Genomic DNA, 19849 nt, shown 5'->3' with positions numbered 1-19849 from the left:
AAATATTCTTTCATAATCCAAGGTCATTATTCTTTCATAATACAAGATCATTTTTTTTCATATTCCAAGGTCAATATTCTTTCATATTCTAAGGTCAATATTCTTTCATATTCCTAGGTCAATATTATTTCATATTCTAAGGTCAATATTATTTCATATTCTAAGGTCAATATTATTTCATATTCCTAGGACAATATTATTTCATATTCCTAGGTCAATATTATTTCATAATACAAGGTCAACATGCTTTAATAATTCAACGTCAATATTCTTTCATAATCCAAGGTCAATATTCTTTCATAATCCAAGGTCAATATTCTTTTTATAATACAAGGTCAATATTCTTTCATAATCCAAGGTCAATATTCTTTCATAATCCAAGGTCAATATTCTTTCATAATACAAGGTCAATATTCTTTCATAATCCAAGGTCAATATTCCTTTATAATCCAAGTTCAATATTCTTTCATATTCCAAGATCAATATTCTTTCATATTCCAAGGTCAATATTCTTTCATATTCCAAGGTCAATATTCTTTGAGCAAACTAGAGCTATCACAGAATGTGATTAATGATTTTAAAATATGATGTATGACAAAGATATGGTAGGGACACAAACTATTATCAGTAAGGCTTATATAGCAAAACATACTCAGTTCAGAAGGTTGCTGTGACCTTGACCTTAAATTAGGAAATCCTGTCTTCAACCCATCCTCATCCTATTGTAGTCACTACTGCCAAATTATTTTAAAATCTGACCATGAATGAGAAAGATATATATGGACAGGACACTATTTTTTATCAGTTAGGCTTATAGAGCGAGACATACTAAGTTCAGAAGCTTGCTGAGACCTTGACCTTGAAAGTACGGAAACAAGTCTTGTGCATGATTCGTCCTCGTGTTTCTGCCGTACTGTTACTTCTGCAACATATTTTGAAATCCAACCATGACTAAGAAAGATATGGAGTGGATGAAAACAGGACAGACCGACGGACACACTAAGTTCAGAACATTGCTGTGACCTTGACCTTGAAGAAGGGAAAATCAAGTGAGCGACACATCTTCATGCTATGGTGGTAACTTCTGCCAAATCATTTAAAACTCTGACCTTGGAAGCCTAGAAAGATATGGAGTGGATGAAAACTGGACGGACCGTAATACACACTAAGTTCAGAACATTGCTGTGACCTTGACCTTAAAGAAGGAACACCGGTCTTGTGCACAACACATCCTATTGCTACGGTGATCACCATGCCAAATTAATTGAAAATCTGACCTTGAGTGAGAAAGATATGGAACGGACAAAAAGAAACAGATGGACGGACGAACGAACATGATCATGCACACAATTCCTATGTAGTCCCTACATCACTTTATGAAGCTGGGATTTAATGTCATAACAGGTAGTTTATGTCATAACAAGAAGTTTATACGTTCCAACACTGTTTGTCTGTTTATTATAAACAGCATATCTATATTCAAGACAATGCAATGTACAATCCAGTCAATTGTTTTGTTTTTTAAATTGTTCTATAGGTATAATAACACACAAGTATTTCTGCAACCAAATAATCGGCTCATGTGTTTTGCAATTGCCACACATGCTTTATTGTAAATATTTGTTCCTTAACATTTCTTTTTCTTCGCCTTCAATAAAGTATCCATCACCAAATCATGAATCGGTAAATAATAATCGGCATGTCGATTCTTGCGAATGGCTTGGTACGCTTTTGAAGTTCTAACAAGTCTTTGTGAAGGGTACAGTAGGTTGTTGAAAATAGCCGTTTCCCAGTCAATACCAGCTTCGACGTCCCGTAGAATCTCCAACTGTTGAACTGGTGTTACGACTATCTCATCTCTGTTAGGATTATTTGTCAACCTGAAAATGCATAAGCACATATACAATTACATGTGTATAAAGCAAAAAGTTTTCTACGTGGTTGACTGGTTAGCGTAGTGGTTTACGCACTCTCTTCTCACCAAGGCGACCTGTGTTCAAATCCCAGCCTGGGCACATGTGAGTTTGGTTAGTGGTCACCAAGCCGGACAATTGGTTTTCTCTGGTCACTCCAATTTTCCGTACAACACAAGACCAAACTCTCGCGCAACATTGTGCCAACGAGAGTGACTTTGTTTAAATTATCATAACTTATCATAACTTTCTACACAATCGTTGTAAAATATATAATGTTAAAACTAAAAAGTATTGTTCAATATTTATAGCACTTCACACAGTTCATGAGGTATTTAGAGTCTTGCACACATTATAGTAACAGTAAAAGCTGCACTCTCACAGATCGACCGATTTGACTTTTGTATTTTTTGTCTCAGAATCAGCTAAATTTGACATCTATGCCTTCAATTCAATCATATACATGTATTAAGATAACTCACAATAGAACAGATCTGTTGGAAAATGCCAAAAAAATATTTTTTCTTAAAGCGCTAGTCACGCTTTTAGCCATTAATCACCAATTTTCAAACGATTTTTAACTTGTGATCTGATATTTTCTCAGCAAAATTGTTTCTATATTTCACTGAATGTGATTGATACCCCCAATTGCCGCCCTGATAGGAAACCGCATGGAAAAATTTAGAAATGCCACCTAAAATGTCAATGCTGTGGAGGGGTATTTTTTTATTTTTTTATTTTTTTTATTTTTAAACCTTCCTCTTTAAATAAAGATATTTTTATATTCTGCAATAACAAGCGTACATGGCAATATATTTACGTATTAAGTTTTTCAGTTATGCAAAAGGGACATTTTTTGATTTCAGGATGGGGGTCATTTTTTTCTAATTTTTACGATAACGATTTTTAGACCAAACTATGAAAATAGATATATTTGTAACTATGAAATGAATCTGGTCTATTTTGGCGCTACTTTCAGTAAAGAAAAACAAACATGTTTATCAAATCAAATGAAAGAGGTGACTTACATTACAAACTTTGATATCGGCAATGTGGCATGCCTAATGTTATTTCTCATGGCGTATTCTAACACAAGATCTTGCCGAATTTCTAAACCGAAGTTGAATATCACAGGAATATCGTCCGTGTTATTTTCATACACATTGGGTGAAGAGTTCGAAATGAAGACCAACTTTTCCCGTGGAAAAATTTCTCTTTCCTGATGTACATGATGAAAATTTGATGAAGGAAAGTCCTTTTCCGATTGTCCAATGTTAATATTTTTCTGACATACAAAGTGCAAATTCAAAGGACATTTATGACTTCTGTTCATATCAGTATAAATGTTTGTTGAATAGTTGTTAAAAGCATTTCGGCAAATGCTATTAACTGATATATGTTCACGAAATGAGTTAATCCCTTGACAATTCACTACGACATTTTTTCCAAAACAATTCGCTAATCTGTCATTCCAAACATTCGCTGACAGTTGACGTGAAGTGTTATCCTCAAAATCCAGATAAAATGGATTTTGTAATGAAGTCTCACTCTCGGTAGCTTTTACAAACTCTTCGTCATTTTGGATGTGTCCGAGTTTAATTCTTTCAAGAATCTCTTCCTCTTGTTTGATCGACTTGTAAAGCAAGCTGCTGGCATTTAAATCCAGGTTTCTCAGCGCATACCAATCTTCTGGTCTCATAGATTTGGGCATCTAAAAATATATAATGAAATTCATAACTAAAATGTTGGATTGTAAAAGTGCTTGCCTCCCCCATTGTGTGGTCGTAGCTGAAAAATAATCGTTGATGGACATGAAATTGGTAATTTTGAACTTGGGACAAACCTATAGTGACCTTGTTTGACCTATTCACCCCTATTCAATAGTGAATATCTACTGCATGAGATCAATGATCCTATAAATATTAACAAGAGCTGTCACAGAGACAGCGCGCTCGACTATTCTGCCGCTTTTTGGTGTATGGATTGAAAAGTTTTGGCGAAACATGCAAGGATCACTGTTAAATTAGATTTCAATCTAATGTGCTGAGAAATTTACATAAATTTAATTTGAAAATATTTGTGGTAAGCAAACTTTAATGTAAATTCTAAGTCGTAAAAGGGGCTTGATGTCAGATCAAGATGGTCAGATGTCAATGGACTTTGAAAATATTTGAGGTGGTACGCAAACATTAACGTAAGTTCTAAGTCGAAAAAGGGGCATACTTTTGTTAAAATGCTTGATAAAGTTACCTCCTCCTGTGTACAGGTTGGGGGGATGATGGTTAACAAGCGTGCTAAGTTTCAAAGCCAGATGTCAATGGACTTTGAAAATATTTTAGGTGGTACGCAAACTTTAACATAAATTCTAAGTCGAAAAAGGGTATAATTTTGTTAAAATGCATGATAAAGTTACCTCCTCCTGTGTACAGGTTGGGGGGATGATGGTGAACAAGTGTGCTAAGTTTCAAAGCCAGATGTCAATGGACTTTGAAAATATTTGAGGTTGTACTAAAACTTTAACATAAATTCTAAGTAGAAAAAGGGGCATAATTATGTCAAAATGCTTGATAAAGTTACCTCCTCCTGTGTACAGGTTGGGGGGATGATGGTTAACAAGCGTGCTAAGTTTCAAAGCCAGATGTCAATGGACTTTGAAAATATTTGAGGTGGTACGCAAACTTTAACGTAAATTCTAAGTAGAAAAAGGGGCATTATTTTGTTAAAATGCTTGATAAAGTTACCTCCTCCTGTGTACAGGTTGGGGGCATGATGGTGAACAAGTGTACAAAGTTTCAAAGCCATATTTCAATGGACTTTGAAAATATTTGAGGTGGTACGCAAACTTTAACATAAATCCTAAGTCGAAAAAGGGGCATAATTTTGTTAAAATACTTGATAAAGTTACCTCCTCCTGTGTACAGGTTGGGGGCATGATGGTAAACAAGTGTGCAAAGTTTCAAAGCCAGATGTCAATGGACTTTGAAAATATTTGAGGTTGTACGCAAACTTTTACATAAATTCTAAGTAGAAAAAGGGGCATAATCATGTCAAAATGCTTGATAGAGTTATGTCCTCCTGTGTACAGGTTGGGGGCATGATGGTGAACAAGTGTGCTAAGTTTCAAAGCCATATTTCAATGGACTTTGAAAATATTTGAGGTGGTACAAAAACTCTTACAAAAACTTTAACATAAGTAGTTACGCCGACGCTCGGGTGACTAGGATAGCTCTCCTTTCTTATTCTTCGAATAGTCGAGCTTAAAATTAATGGATGTAAGAAGTACCATCTTGTTTAACTGATCTCAAAATCAATAAGAGTCATCTACAAGTCATGACCAACTGGCATACCAAGTATGAAGTTGCTTGGTGCAAGTATTCTTCAGGATATAATAAAGCGGAAACCTGATTATTCAGCTTATGATCAACGCCTAAAAATCATATTTTACCTGAAGGTAACAGCAACCTTGACCATCAACCTACTGATCTGATAACCAATAGGGGTCATCTACTGGTCATGACCAACTGGCATACCAAGTATGAAGTTCCTTGGTACAAGCATTCTTTAGAGTGAGCTGAAAACATTTTTCAGCTTATGTCATCACAACCTTGGACGTTGACCTACTGATCGCATAATCAATAAGGGTCATCTACTAGTCATGAACAGCTGGCATACCAAGTATGAAGTTCCTGGTAGCAAGCATTCTTTAGCTTATAAAAGAAGGAAAACCATCTTCCAGCTTATGGTCCCCACCAAAAAAAATATTTTTTTAACCTGTTGGTAACGGCAACCATTGACCTACTGATCTCATAACCAATAGGGGTTATCTACTGGTCATGACCAACCTCCATAACAAGTTTGAAGCTCCTGGGTCAAAGCATTCTACTACGTTATAGAGGGGAAACAAAGTGTGACATACGGACTGATGGAATGAAGAACAGGACCAAAACGATATGTCTCCCCATGAATGGGGGAGAAGTAATATCAGTCTTAATATAAGTCTTTATGACATTGCAGGCCTTGAGGTCATGCAACACAATTTGCATTGCAGGACCGTGTTGGTATTTAAAGGACCAATTAAAATTTTAGTCCTGCTTTTATTAAAGATTCAAATAAATCTTAGTATATACAGATACTGTCATTTACAAACATATTCAGTCTACAGATTGGATGCCAAATTTGGAACTTTAATCAGTACTGTTTGTGTTTTATTTTTCATAGAAAAAAAATCAGTATTTCTTTAAACATGCCTTTTTAGAAGAATAAAAAACAAATCCTTCAACCTAAATCTTTTTGGGCATGTGACCAGAAACAAACCTATTTTTTATTTGGCTCTAAGTTTTATTTTAAGTGAATGTTCAAAGAAGCTGGCGCATGGGTAGAATAGAGGCATTCGATAGGGAATTCATGATGAACACTAAGAAAAGAGGCAATTCTTTCTGGTCTTCTAAAAGATAAGCCAGCCCCAGGCTGTGTTTGGCCTGCCAATTGCAACCTAATCATTTAGAAGATAAATATAATAGCATATTATACTGTGTAAAGAACAAAAATGGTGTCTGCTTATTTGGACATTTTTCAATGAGTTCTACCTATGGTATTAATGTTTTTTTACCCAATTGTTCAGGTATTTTAATTTTGCCCCGTCCTATTTATGCTGCGTCCTATACATAGTATAATGTGGTTGCTAACTATTACCTATGGAGTTACCTATGGAGCCATTATTTATGAAATCATTCTAGTCAAAATAAAATAGATGTGAACATGTATACATGTACCTGTATATTTCCCGTAGCCTTCATAACCTCGTACTGAATTTTCAGGACTTCAAGAGGGTCTCTCTGTCCTGGACTATTATCATGTCTGTATACTTTAGGATCTGCGCTGCTCTTTTTGAACTTCTAAGATAATATATATGTAAAAAATAATATACCGGTATAAAAAACACACACACATTGTTTTTTAGAACATTCATAATATTATCTAAACCCTTCTGCATTACGTCATAAGTTGACAAAAATATACATGTTTACAAGTGACAGGATAAATAACAATCAGAGAAAGGAAGCAACATCAACAGTATGAAGAGTTTAGTGAGAGCATGCTGTTTTATTTAAAAAAAAAATATTTGCTAGATTTTCATCCATTTTTTTTTAAATGGGGGATGGGGGTGACATTTTTTCTTTCTTTTTGATGACAGTTTCACCTTTGAATATATGTTCATGTTCTTGCTTATTGCATACAAGACTTTATAGACGAGCCACAAACAAAATAGTAACATTTCTCCTTTTTCAAATGTGAATGTTCAAATACAATATTTACACCTCAACTTCCATTCCTTAAATGAACTGCCTTCGATGAACGCAACATCTTCGGATATGTTCGGATCGTAATATATTGCATAACAATATGCATGAAAGCTATTGATCTTATTATTAGTTGTATTGTGTCAGCAGGTCCCGTAAAATATAGATCAACATTTTAGAAAGTGTTAGTTTATTATATTTTAAATATATTGGTGCCAGAAGTGTTTCAATTTTTAAGTTTTAAAGTGATTTCAAGTGGTTGATCTTTGTGACGTCATTTGAAAAAAATGTTTCCGGTTATAGTCGGGTCGTTCTATTTACAGAATGGGTAAGAACGGATTACTGAAATAATTTCTTAAATAAAATGAAGTAGTTTTTTAACAATTCTTGAATGAAATAATGAACTATTGGTGTAAATATAAGGAATGAATTGCGGGGTTTATGTCATGATCGGGGATATGAACGCAATTGGGTCGGACTACACACACATTGACCAACCCAATTGCGTTCATACCCCGATAATGACATCAACCCCGCAATTCATTCCTTAATTGAACCGTAGGTACGAATAAACACCACTTCCAGACAGTACCAGACAGGTATGCAAAAAAGACTGAGTTCAACATCTTTTATTTGAGTCAATAAAACTAAAAAGCGGCGAATAAAAAGAGCAGGGGGCGGGGATGAAAATCTAGAAATTAATTTATAGTCGCCTTCAAAATATTTTTGGATATGAGGCAATTCGGTACACCATATAATAGTAAAATAGATTTTTTATTTGACAATGGATTTTTTTTAAAGATTATATAGTTAGTGGGCAGTTATTAAAAATTGCTTGTTACTTTCATTAATTGTCTATGGAGTAGAAATAATGGTAGAATATTGTCTCAGATTCAAATATTCTGAACAAAAGTCATGAAGATAGGATTAAAATGTTGAAATTAAAGAAAGAAAAAATGAAAACTTGCATCAATTGGGATTTATGTTTATAGAAAAACAAACTTTTGCATTTAAATGTTGACAAGTTTTATGAAAAATTGATTTAAATGTTAAATTTATGACAGAGGGGGATAGTCATCAAACTGCTTAACTTCAAAAGATAGGATGTCCATGCTTGTCTGTTTTTATCAGTAGATCAAGGTACAGAACTCTGCAAATATCTCAGAGGGATGGAACTTGCTTATAAATATTGGGAAAAAAGTTTCAAGGGGAGCTGAAAAAATGTAAGCCCTATATATTTCTATATAAGTAGATCCAAATGTTTTTGCTGGATATCCTTACCTTGCCCAAGGGCAAAGATAAAAAATATCCACATGGAACAACCTTTTCTTCACTTGTAACACAAAAAAGAGTTCCAGCATAAAAATACATTTTTGCTAAACGGTATTTAGTTTAACTGAGATGGGAATAAAAACATCTACCATGGCCGCTTGTGTAAAATAGTTCATACCAACTCTTTCAAAATGGTGTTCTCAGAAAATCAGTAAACATCTTTTTTGTAAAAAAAACCTATGCTCGGGTTGGGATGAACCTATCTTACACTCTCGACCACTGAAGATACTTATTATCTAACATAATATTTCACACACCCTCTAGTGAACATATACCTGGGATGTTCTTCTTCTGGGTCGCAATTTCTGCAGCATGTAGCTGAAATGTCTGTCCTTTGAAGTTTGGAACTGTTCGTAAAACAACAGTGGGTATCGATCATACGCTTCATTTCGACAGCTTCTAACAAACTGGAGAAACATGAAAAGAAATATAAAGTCAAACAAGCGTTTTATCAATGTTATATAGTTGTATTGCCCAGCTGAATTAATTACGTATTAAAAGACCACTCATGTAAATTTGAAATTAGGGAAACAAAGAAGTTATTTGTTTCCACTCATGCACCAGTCAATAGCAACCATGCCCCCCCCCCCCCCCAGGATCGGGGTATACCACGGATAAAGGGGGAAATGGGCCATGTTATTATCTTCCAGGTGGCACTGCATTGCCAAGTGAATGTGATGGGGGGGGGGGGTGCGCAAAAAATAGCAAGGAATGGGCCTTAGCTAGGATGTCCCTGGAGTGCAGGGGCATTTGGCGGAGATTTGACCAGCAGTTTGTCCACGCAGGGCGAGGTTTACCTGGGATTGGCTGGACCAAAAGTCCCCACTATTCCCAGGACCAAAAGGAGGGGGGTGGGGGTGGGGGTCCGATTGGTATATAAATACAAGATTAAAAGATTAAAACAATGTGATATTAGTTGTCATACATTGAGAAATTAGCAATTATATAGTTATGCATTTATATATATATCTCAATTAATTGAAAATAACAAGTGAAATACCTTCACTAATGTTTTATACACTTGAAAACTCGGTCCAGATTTTGCTCCAGACAGTAGTGACATATTGGACTCAAGTCTGAAAAATATCAGAAAATCCTGTCAGCGTTGCTTACTTTCCCTTGGGTAGTGATAAGTATACCTTATTACACAGAAATGGTGAATGATAACAAATTAAGAGTTACCACAAATTAAATAAAAAGTTATGTGCAACCTCAATGTACATACATGTATATATTTATATCAAAATAAAAAAAGTATCCCTGAAGGCACATTATTGTAGCTATAACCACATAACAGGCATATGTTGACAAGCATCAGTCCTTTTTTTACATGACTGAAATAAGTATTGATTTTTTGAGAAGATCAGTAGAGTGACTGATATCCAACTTTTAACTCTTTTAACTTTGAAAGGCTTAAGAATATTGATAAAACTGGATTGAATGACAAAGGCGATGAATGCAACAAGTCTGCCAATACCAACACTGGAAGAAGCATGGCTAGAGTAGAGTGGCATGACTGTAGCCTCATCCACCTAAATGGCTATCAACAAGTCTTTTGACAATTTTATCACTATGGCAGACTTGAGACGTTACAGAGCAACAAAAGAAATGTCAAACTCAAAGTAATAAAAATGTATCCCTGTTCTCTCATTAGTGTAGCTAGGCAGCAACCTGCCCTGTGAGTTTCTCCCATAAGTACTATTCCATTTAAAAAAGCCAGTACTTCAGAGTATTTTTGGTTTTGGCAACTCTATGTTAAGGGAACATAATGAATGTTCAAATAATAAAAAAGTTCCCTTACATGGTATCGTCAATAACACGATTTTTGTGGTTACCACACTACAGGCAGATGGTTATTTTTTACCTGGGTTGAGAGTCAATTTTCATACCACCAGACCACGGACCCGCAGTGGATTATACTTATTGCTAAGCATCCTGACAGATGATGAAAATAAATAGTCGCGAAATTGAATGATATTGAGGGTGGTGCTAAAAACCGAGACCCGGTGTCGATATTGAGAAAAGCCGGTATGACTGTTTATGATATCTACCATATTATGTTGATACCGGGTTTTTCGTCACAAACGGTACCGGGTAATATAATAATCCCTTAAGAAATTCCGGTATCGATAGGCCCGGTATCAATGTCCCCAACAATCAACCATGGCCTTTAAAATTGTTATTTATGCATGCATGTTTTTTTTTTCTTTCACTTAAATATGCTTAATTAATATGCAATTAATCATGATTAGAAATAATTATTACTATGTCACATGATATATAATCTAAATTTAACTTATCATGTAAAAAGAAAAAAATATGTTTACGTTTCTTAATAAATATGTTTGAATCTTGAATCGTTGATTATGTTACACAAATACAACATAATAGTTAGTTTGATGAACGAAGAATAGTATGATTAACCTGTATTAATATGTTGACAGTCCCCTTAATATTCACAATTTTAACAAGTTGTAAATCTTGAATATAATACATTATAATTTGATAATAAATGACTTTTGGTTTTTATTGTGATATTTGAATAGAAATAATTCATTTGAATTAACATCCAGTGTTGATCTTCAAAACGCCGACGTGCTTATTCGTTTTTTCTCGGTAGGTTTAAATCTTATATGTATGAAAAATCGTAAAAAAGAAAATTCCAATTTTGTTGTCTGTCAAGCCTTTAAAACATGTTTTTTTTTAGTATACATTTCTTATAATATGTTAACTTCAAGCATGAGCAGCAAGATATTTCCCCTTGTTTATTGCACTTGTCTCACGGCATGGGGTCAATTTCCTGTGTATCTGTTTATTGGTCCAGTGCCTTTTAAAGTTGACACTTTCAGATGTGACAATATCATTGTCTGACTAATACATATACAATTCTTGTATAAACATTATACATACGGGATTTACATCACAATCGGTAACGGATAATAAAATACTATCTTCAGAAATCCCGGTATCGATAGGATCGTTATCCAATGTCCACCGATGGTCTCGTGATGCATGTTTAAATTATAACATTGATTGAAAATGCGTTTGGCACATAATGGTTTGTGCAATTACCTATGTTTTTTTGTGTTTGTTGATATTTTCATTATATGCTTACGAACTTATATCAATCATGCGTGTTTAAATTATAACAATAATTAAACATGCGTTGTGCACATCTTTTTCCGTGCAATTACCTATGCATTTTGTGTGAGAGTTCGCTATTATTTGTTATTGTCGCTAGTTTGCCTATCTTGCAATTCAAAAATATGACAGTAAACGATTTTAAATGGTTGTTTATAACTCAAAAAATACAATCAAGATACAATAGAACAATCAAGCATACCGCCAACATCAAAGATCATTATCCGATAATGATACCTTCAGAAGGCAATACAAAAGCGGGTCATGTCATAATGAGATTAGTCATCTGATAACATTGCGGTAGCACTCAATCCGGTATCGACAAGTGGTACCGGACACCGGGCGATACCGGGTAACAGCTTTTAGCACCACCCGATATTGAGTGGTCGTGCAAAAGTGCTGACCTATTAGCTGACGATATAGAAAAAGAAGAGATTTGCTGACCAATTGCTGACCATATAGACAAAGAAGGAAAAAATATTATTGAAATTATAAGGTTTTTTTGGGTGGGTGGGTAGGTGCGTGCGTGCGTGCGTGCGTTTGGGTGCGTGGGTGGGTGGTTGGGTTGGTGAGTGAGTGAGTGAGTGAGTGAGTGAGTGAGTGAGTGAGTGAGTGAGTGAGTGAGTGAGTGAGTGAGTGAGTGAGTGAGTGAGTGAGTGAGTGAGTGAGTGAGTGAGTGAGTGAGTGAGTGTAATATAGAACAGTTTGGATATAATGAATTCAACGTCTACATGTGATATATCCACTGGTGCTTTTACACAATGATTATGATACCATTGGGAACACTTCTTACACTGTATTTGATCACCTTTATTTATAGAAATTTAACCTAAAAAAACAAAAGTAATTGGAAACTCAAGTAATAATGTTAAGATGTTTTAATGATTCCTGTCGTTATTATATTTTTAGAATAAGGTAAGTATTAGAAGGCTTACAAATGAGCATGCCAAAATGTTTCAAGACATTTTGATGGAGTGGGGGGATAGTAAATGCTTCTTAATGGACTGGTTGGTTGTTGCAATGCGTTTTCTTGGACAATGATTCTTAAAATGACACTCTCATTTAAAATCAATACATACACATGTATAAAAAAACATAAATTCTGAGTAATAAACCTTCAACTTATTACTAGATGATGCATACATGAAAATATTAATTACTGGTAACAAGTTTATAACCGTGTATTCAAAAGCTGAAAACGCAAAAATATTAAATGATTGGTGAATGCTAAAAGATTTACTGCGATCTAGCATTGTTTCATAAGGTAGAAATACCGTGTTTTCTGCACAGTTCTTTCAAATTAAACAAAGTATCCTTCATATGAACCATTCTTTTGACATTAATTAATCCTTTTTGGTAAATTAAAACAATTGTATTAAACGTGGTAAAACTTAGTTGGGTGTAAAAGTGCATCTTTAATGAACTAGTGGATTGATTTTAACGTGTCTAAATGGACTGGTTAGGTGATTTCAATGCGTATGATGGACTGGAGGGAATGATTCAATGCTTTTTGATGGACTGATTGATTTATTAAATTTTATTTCAATGCGTTTTGATGGACTGATATAATGATTTCAATTATCCTAAAGGCCTGGTTGATTAATTTCAAGGCGTTTTATGCACTGGTGGAATGATTTCAAGGTTTATGATGGACCTGAAGTGAGAATTTAAGTCTTTTTGATGGACTGTAAGAAGGACTTGTATGATTCGAAGACGGCATTCGGATCCTCCCACTGCGGGTAGTGTCCTATCGCTGCGTCTAGTACAGTAATACTCGGGGATGGCACTACTTTCCTGCAAATGAAAGCGTAGATTACAGTTATACCCGCGGATGGCACTACTTTCCTGCGAATTGAAAGCGTAGATCACAGTTATACCCGCGGATGGCACTATTTTCCTGTGGAAATAAAAAGTAGATCTCAGTAATAATCCGGGATGGCAATACTTTCAAGTTAAAATAAGAAGTAGACCCTAGTTATTATCGGGAATGGCACTACTTTCCTGTTAAAAATAAAAAAAGTAGACCACAGTAATACTCTGATATGTCACTACTTTCCTGCAAAATGAAAGCGTAGATCACAGTTATATGATTCATATACAGATAAAAAGATATTAGCGATTTTTTGGCGCCTTTTCTAACTGTGGAATTTGTGGCTGCGTAGCTATGAATTCCAAAACCTCATTTAGTAAGGCTAATATTTTGTTATCTGCACCAAAAATCATATGCGATTTTTTGTGTTTATCATTTAATTCAAATGAGTTTAACATGAAAATGCTTCAAAACTATTTTTTAAAAATACGTCAGCCTTTATTGTGCGCCTTAAATGTGAATAAAAATAATTAATAATAAATCGGTTATTATAACACAATAAAAGATGTTTAGCATTTACAGTTTTCACATAGAACTTTGCGTACATGCTACTAATGACAAAAACAAAACAACGCAATTGTAGAAGGCTTAAGTAGTTTGGTTATCATAGTTATCGAGTTTTGCCTCTTGAAAATATGAAAAAGTCATGCAAAGAATTGAAATTAGCTGTAGGTTAATAACCATTCAAGATTTTAACATGATGCTTAGTATACAAATTACCAGTGAGAACGTGCATATGTGAAACAAGGCCATTAACTCTTGCTTTAATAAGTGCCGATTCTTTTTATATTTTTGTCCGAATCATGTGAATTCATCCGCCTAGTCGCGTAAAGTCAATTTAAAAAACAAACATTAGGTGCAAACATTGAGAGTAGGTCGGTAAACCGAAAACAAATACTTTTTTGATGCCTTTGAAAATTATGACTTATTTATAACATGGAATCAAATTCATTAGTTAAATTTATATCAGTTAAATGTTTTGTCGAGATGCATGAGTTTATTTAACAAGACATTTTGTATTTTAGATTGATAACATATCTCAACCAACGGGAAGAAAACAAGGACAGATGGGTCGGTGCACTTTTGGAAACGAAACTTCCAGGTGATAAACTTCACATCATTTTGTACATAATGAATGACTCTATTGGCAAGATATTATTAAACTTTAAAGAAAGAGTGAATAAGTTACAATTAAAAGCATGAAAACTATAGACTAAAAGAAATATATGAAAATCGAGGACCAGGCAGTATGCGATTTGGCGGCCATTTTTCAAGATGGCCGACATTCGGCAAAAATGACTAAAAACAATGATTCTATTTTGTATACTCAGCAAACTATTTTAATTATTTAATGATATATATTCTTATTTCAGTTCACATGATTTATGGGCCATCTGATCCAGTTAACAGTGGATACGCCTTCGTTGATCATTACAAGTAAAACACCATTTCATACATATTTTATTGTGTTATAAAACTGATTTAATGTATGATTTAGCTTAATTTATTCACATAAAAACAAGAGCAAAAAATCGAAAAAGAAAATAAGTTCAACACCAGAGTGTTACTGCGATTTTCTTTTTCTTCCACAGAAAAGTAGTTCAATCCAAGAGTGTTACTGCGATTTTCTTTTTATTTCTACAGAAAAGTAGTTCAATCCAAGAGTGTTACTGCGATTTTCTTTTTATTTCCACAGGAATGAAGTTCAATCCCAGACTGTTTCTGCGATTTTCTTTTTATTTCTACAGAAAAGTAGTTCAATCCAATATTTTCACAGAAAAGTACCGGTAGTTCAATCCAAGAGTGTTACTGCGGTCTTCTTTTTTTATTTCCACAGAAAATAAGTTCAATTCCAGAGTGTTACTGCGATTTTCTTTTTATTTCCACAGGACATAAAATAAATCCCTGAGTGTGACTGTTTTTTCACAGGAAAGTAGTGACATCCGCGAGTATAACTGTCATCTCCTTTTTATATTCACAGGAAAGTAGTGTCATCCGCTAGTATTCCTGTCTTCTTTTTTATTTCTTCAGGAACGTAGTTCCATCCGCGTGTATTACTGTCATCGCCTTTTTATATTCACAGGAAAGTATAAGTACCATCCGCGAGTATAACTGTCATCTGCTTTTTATATATACAGGAAAGTAGTGCCATCCGCGATAATTCCTGTCTTCTTTTTTATTTATTCAGGAAAGTAGTGTCATCCGCGAGTATAACTGTCATCTCCTTTTTATATCCACAGGAAAGTAGTACCATCCCCAAGTATAACTGTACTAGACGCGGCGATAGGACACTATCCCCAGTGGGAGGATCCCAATGGCGTCTTCGAATCCTACAAGTTCTTCTTGCAGTCCATCAAAAATCCTTAAATTATCACCCCAGGGTTATCAAAAACCTTTAATCATTCCACCAGTGCATAAAATAAAATTATTTCCACCAGTCCATAAAAAGCCTTGAACTCTTTCCCCAGGTAATAAAAATGATCTTGAACTTTCTTCTCCAGTCCATTGAAAAGTCTTTTAATATTCCTCATATATTCAATCGATCAATCATAATGTCCATGGCCTTGGAATACTCGAAATATTTGAACGACGTGAATACATTTTAAATTTTCATAAAAATGAAAAACAATCAACTATTTAAAAAAAGGCTTTGAAATATTTTAAAACTTAATAATTCGAGCAAAAGAAAGCCACCTTCGTATTATCAATATTTCCAATCTCCTTTGAAACATATTACTTTACCCATATCTATTAAATTCTTGCATAAATTCATGAAAAGTCCTTAAAGGACAAAAGCCAGTAAAGGTTTTGAACTACTTTTGCCTTTATTCTGGTGATTTTTTTTCCCATAAAAAGAAATGAAAGTTTTATAAAGTTTACTGCTTAATAATTTGTATGTGAGAGTTAATGTCTGTTATGATTTCCTTAACAATAACCTATATTGTTTTGTTGTTTAACGGTGTCTTTTAATTTTAAATGAGTATGCTTGTATGCCGTGTGATTGATAGTGTTTACAATATCACTTCTGTTTGTTAGATGTTGTTTAATTTGTGGTATTCTAGCGCTGAATACCGTTGTGTAAATCTTGTATGCGCATTTGTTTTTTTGAACAAATAGCCTGTTTACCATGACAGATAAATACATGCATGACCATTATGTGCTTAAATATCGACGAGTATTTAGCCTTTACACTTTTGTTTGACCATGATTCATCGTAACCTTAAAGGGACTTGACACCAGATGGTCCAAAATTCGTCAAATACAGTATTTCCTCAAGACAAGCCTAAAGTTGTTAATACGAGCTGGTATGAGGCCTATAATTCATTATGTTTAGGGCTGCAAACAAATATTTAAATATTCGAATATTCGATTAAACGTTTGGTATTCGAATGTCAAAATAGGAATTCGAAAATGTCGATTTGTTTTTGTTTTTGAATAAACAGAATAATGAACCCTTTTGCCTACAACTCTGTGTTGTGTATAAAGTGCGTTTTTCTTGTTATTACAACGATTGACCCGTAATGACAGACGTGTATATCACACTACTGACAATACACTCAACACGCGTCATAATCATTTAGGGACATATCTTCAGGAACTAGAAAAAGTCTCCGTGATATGACAATAATATAACTGGCTTTTAGACAAGTGACATCAGCAATTTCAATTTGTTTCGGTAAACTGTATAGTATAGCGTTTTATGATTTTCTCTATTGATGCACACTAGAAGAGTCAAAATCCGGATATATTTTCTTTTTATTTTTGACCTTTTTCCGAAGTTGGTTTGGTTTTTCCATAGCTATATTCAGTAGAGGTCTATCCAAGAACTAGGCTTTCGTCCTACCAAAAGACCCCCCATTAGCGCATAACGCCATTTCTGTATCTGTTCAAATACGTAGAAGGGCCACTTCTGGCATATCTGTACGGCTATTTGACCAGGGATCCATCTAATTTCATTTGTTTTCAAATATAAAGGCAGTGGAATGAGGCCTATAATTCATTATTTTTCATTACTAAAATAGCGCATTCAGATTTCCCAGTTCATAGTGTATACATTTAGCCCGTGAATTTCCCGTGATTATAATAGGTACATAAACCGACGGGATTTTTAAATTCACTGTGATTTATGTGGTAGACAAACCCAGTGAATTTCGCATTGGAAAAAAATGCAAACACTGCGAAAGACACGTTGGCATGTGTCGTTGGCGATGTGATACATCATTAAGAAAGATGCAATGCGTTGTACACAGCGATATCGGTTTTATGTAAGTTTTTGACAAATTTCTTTTTTTCATGCGATGGTATTATCTGGTGTCTAGTCCCTTTAGTCTACCTGTATATGTATTTCTTAATGTCCTACCTTAAACATTTGCCTGATGCATTTGTAATAAACTTTAAACTGTATATACAGAATGTATTGTTCACACTTAATGTCTGCAAACTTAAGTTCAAAATTTCCAATCTCCAGTTCGTATTTCACTGCGTCAAATGGTAGAATATACAAGAATGAACGGTCCTCGTACATCGTGAATATTCGTGCGTGCTCTAACCCCGTACACTAGCATGTTAGGGTTCAAAGTACGGACCCCGTACACTAGCCTGTTTGGGATGGAATTCCGGACCCCGTACACTAGCATGTTTGGGATGAAAGTACGGACCCCGTACACTAGCATGTTTGGGATGAAAGTACGGACCCCATACACTAGCATGTTTGGGATGAAAGTACGGACCCCGTACACTAGCATGTTTGGGATGAAAGTACGGACCCCGTACACTAGCATGTTTGGGATGAAAGTACGGACCCCGTACACTAGCATGTTTGGGATGAAAGTACGGACCCCGGTCACTAGCATGTTTGAGATAAAAGTATTGACCCCACACACTAGCATGTTTGGGATAAAAGTACAGACCCCGTACACTAGCATGTTTGGGATGGAAGTCCGGACCCCGTACACTAGCATGTTTGGGATGAAAGTACGGACCCCGTGCATTAGCATGTTTGGGATGAAAGTACGGACCCCGTACACTAGCATGTTTGGGATGAAAGACCGGACCCCGTACACTAGCATGTTTGGGATAAAAGTACAGACCCCGTACACTAGCATGTTTGGGATGAAAGTCCGGACCCCGTACACTAGCATGTTTGGGATGAAAGCATAGACCTCGTACACTAGCATGTTTGGGATGAACACTCTAATGTTCGGAATTAAAGTACATGCAACGTATAAGGGATCAAAGTACCGACCCCGTACATTCACCGTATGAGGGATAAAACAACGGACCCCGTAATTGCAACTTCAATGGGATAAAAGTACAGACCCCGTACACTAGCATGTTTGGGATGAAAGTCCGGATCCCGTACACTAGCATGTTTGGGATGAAAGCATAGACCTCGTACACTAGCATGTTTGGGATGAACACTCTAATGTTCGGAATTAAAGTACATGCAACGTATAAAGGATCAAAGTACCGACCCCGTACATTCACCGTATTAGGGATAAAACAACGGACCCCGTAAATGCAACTTCAATGGGATAAAAGTACGAACCCCGAACATGCATTGTGTAAGGGATAAAAGTACCGACCCCGTAAATGCAACTTCGAAGGGATAAAAGTACGGACCCCGAACATGCATTGTGTAAGGGATAAAAGTACCGACTCCGTAAATGCAACTTCGAAGGGATAAAAGTACGGACCCCGAACATGCAACGTGTAAGGGGTGAAAATATTTTCCCTAAGAAAATAACAAAAGACATCATACCCAATCAATTACATCATAAACGTGTTCTTTTTGATGTAAGTCATAAAATAATAAACTTAAAACTTAACTTTATTTTAAAACACTTAAACTTTAAATTCAATAGTTTGCTCGTATTCTTTATTGTATGCGTTTCTTAACACCTTCTTTGTGTATGTTGTATGCAAAGTTGAAAAACTTTCTTTGCATTTGTTGTATGCGTTACTATATATATATATATATATATATATATATATATATATATATCTACTACAGATATTAAGGTGACCATATATATATTAATCTAGGCATTATGGGGACCGCTGGATTAAGGCGACAAAAATTGGTCTCCTTAATATTTTCAGTCCAGATTTGATGTATCAAATGTCAATAAAAATGTCCATTGATAGTAAGTTGATAAGCTTGAATGTTTATTTACGAGATCATTTCATTGTTTTAAATCTTATTATCTTTTATTATCAAAAAAAAATATTCTTAAACTTTTGTGCGTGTATATTTGTGTATCCATAAAAATAGCTATTAAGGCGACCAGGGA

At 34.9% G+C, this 19849-nt stretch overlaps 1 protein-coding gene and 1 long non-coding RNA gene across 2 annotated transcripts; one reads left to right on the top strand and one right to left on the bottom strand.

Annotated features, from left to right (window-relative positions):
- Window positions 1–347: 347 nt before the first annotated feature.
- LOC128216828 (uncharacterized) lies at window positions 348–10532 on the bottom strand. Its single transcript, XM_052923514.1, has 6 exons — window positions 10410–10532; window positions 9546–9621; window positions 8821–8952; window positions 6686–6808; window positions 2942–3624; window positions 348–1880 (listed from the first exon to the last, which is right to left on the bottom strand). Exons 1-6 carry the CDS (start codon window positions 10430–10432, stop codon window positions 1628–1630), a joined length of 1290 nt encoding a protein of 429 aa, XP_052779474.1. The 5' UTR covers window positions 10433–10532; the 3' UTR covers window positions 348–1627.
- Window positions 10533–14574: 4042 nt separating this feature from the next.
- Window positions 14575–17960, top strand: LOC128216837 (uncharacterized). Its single transcript, XR_008258144.1, has 3 exons — window positions 14575–14658; window positions 14930–14993; window positions 15797–17960. It is a non-coding gene; the product is annotated as an uncharacterized LOC128216837 (long non-coding RNA).
- The last annotated feature ends 1889 nt before the right edge of the window (window positions 17961–19849 follow it).

The sequence above is a fragment of the Mya arenaria genome, chromosome 14 (assembly GCF_026914265.1).
Source record: "Mya arenaria isolate MELC-2E11 chromosome 14, ASM2691426v1".
Lineage (NCBI taxonomy): Eukaryota > Metazoa > Mollusca > Bivalvia > Myida > Myidae > Mya > Mya arenaria.
The sequence above is the reverse complement of the archived record's forward strand: the minus strand, read 5'-3'. Positions and strand labels throughout refer to the sequence as shown.

Bases quoted from the DNA above. Each gene is read 5' to 3' on its own strand.
- LOC128216828 (XM_052923514.1), bottom strand. From the start codon at position 10,432: ATGAAAATTGACTCTCAACCCAG. The intron at 8,953-9,545 runs GTATTTCACTTG...ATGTTTCTCCAG, and splicing joins TGTATAAAACATTAGTGAAG to TTTGTTAGAAGCTGTCGAAA. The intron at 1,881-2,941 runs GTAAGTCACCTC...ATGCATTTTCAG, and splicing joins CCGATATCAAAGTTTGTAAT to GTTGACAAATAATCCTAACA.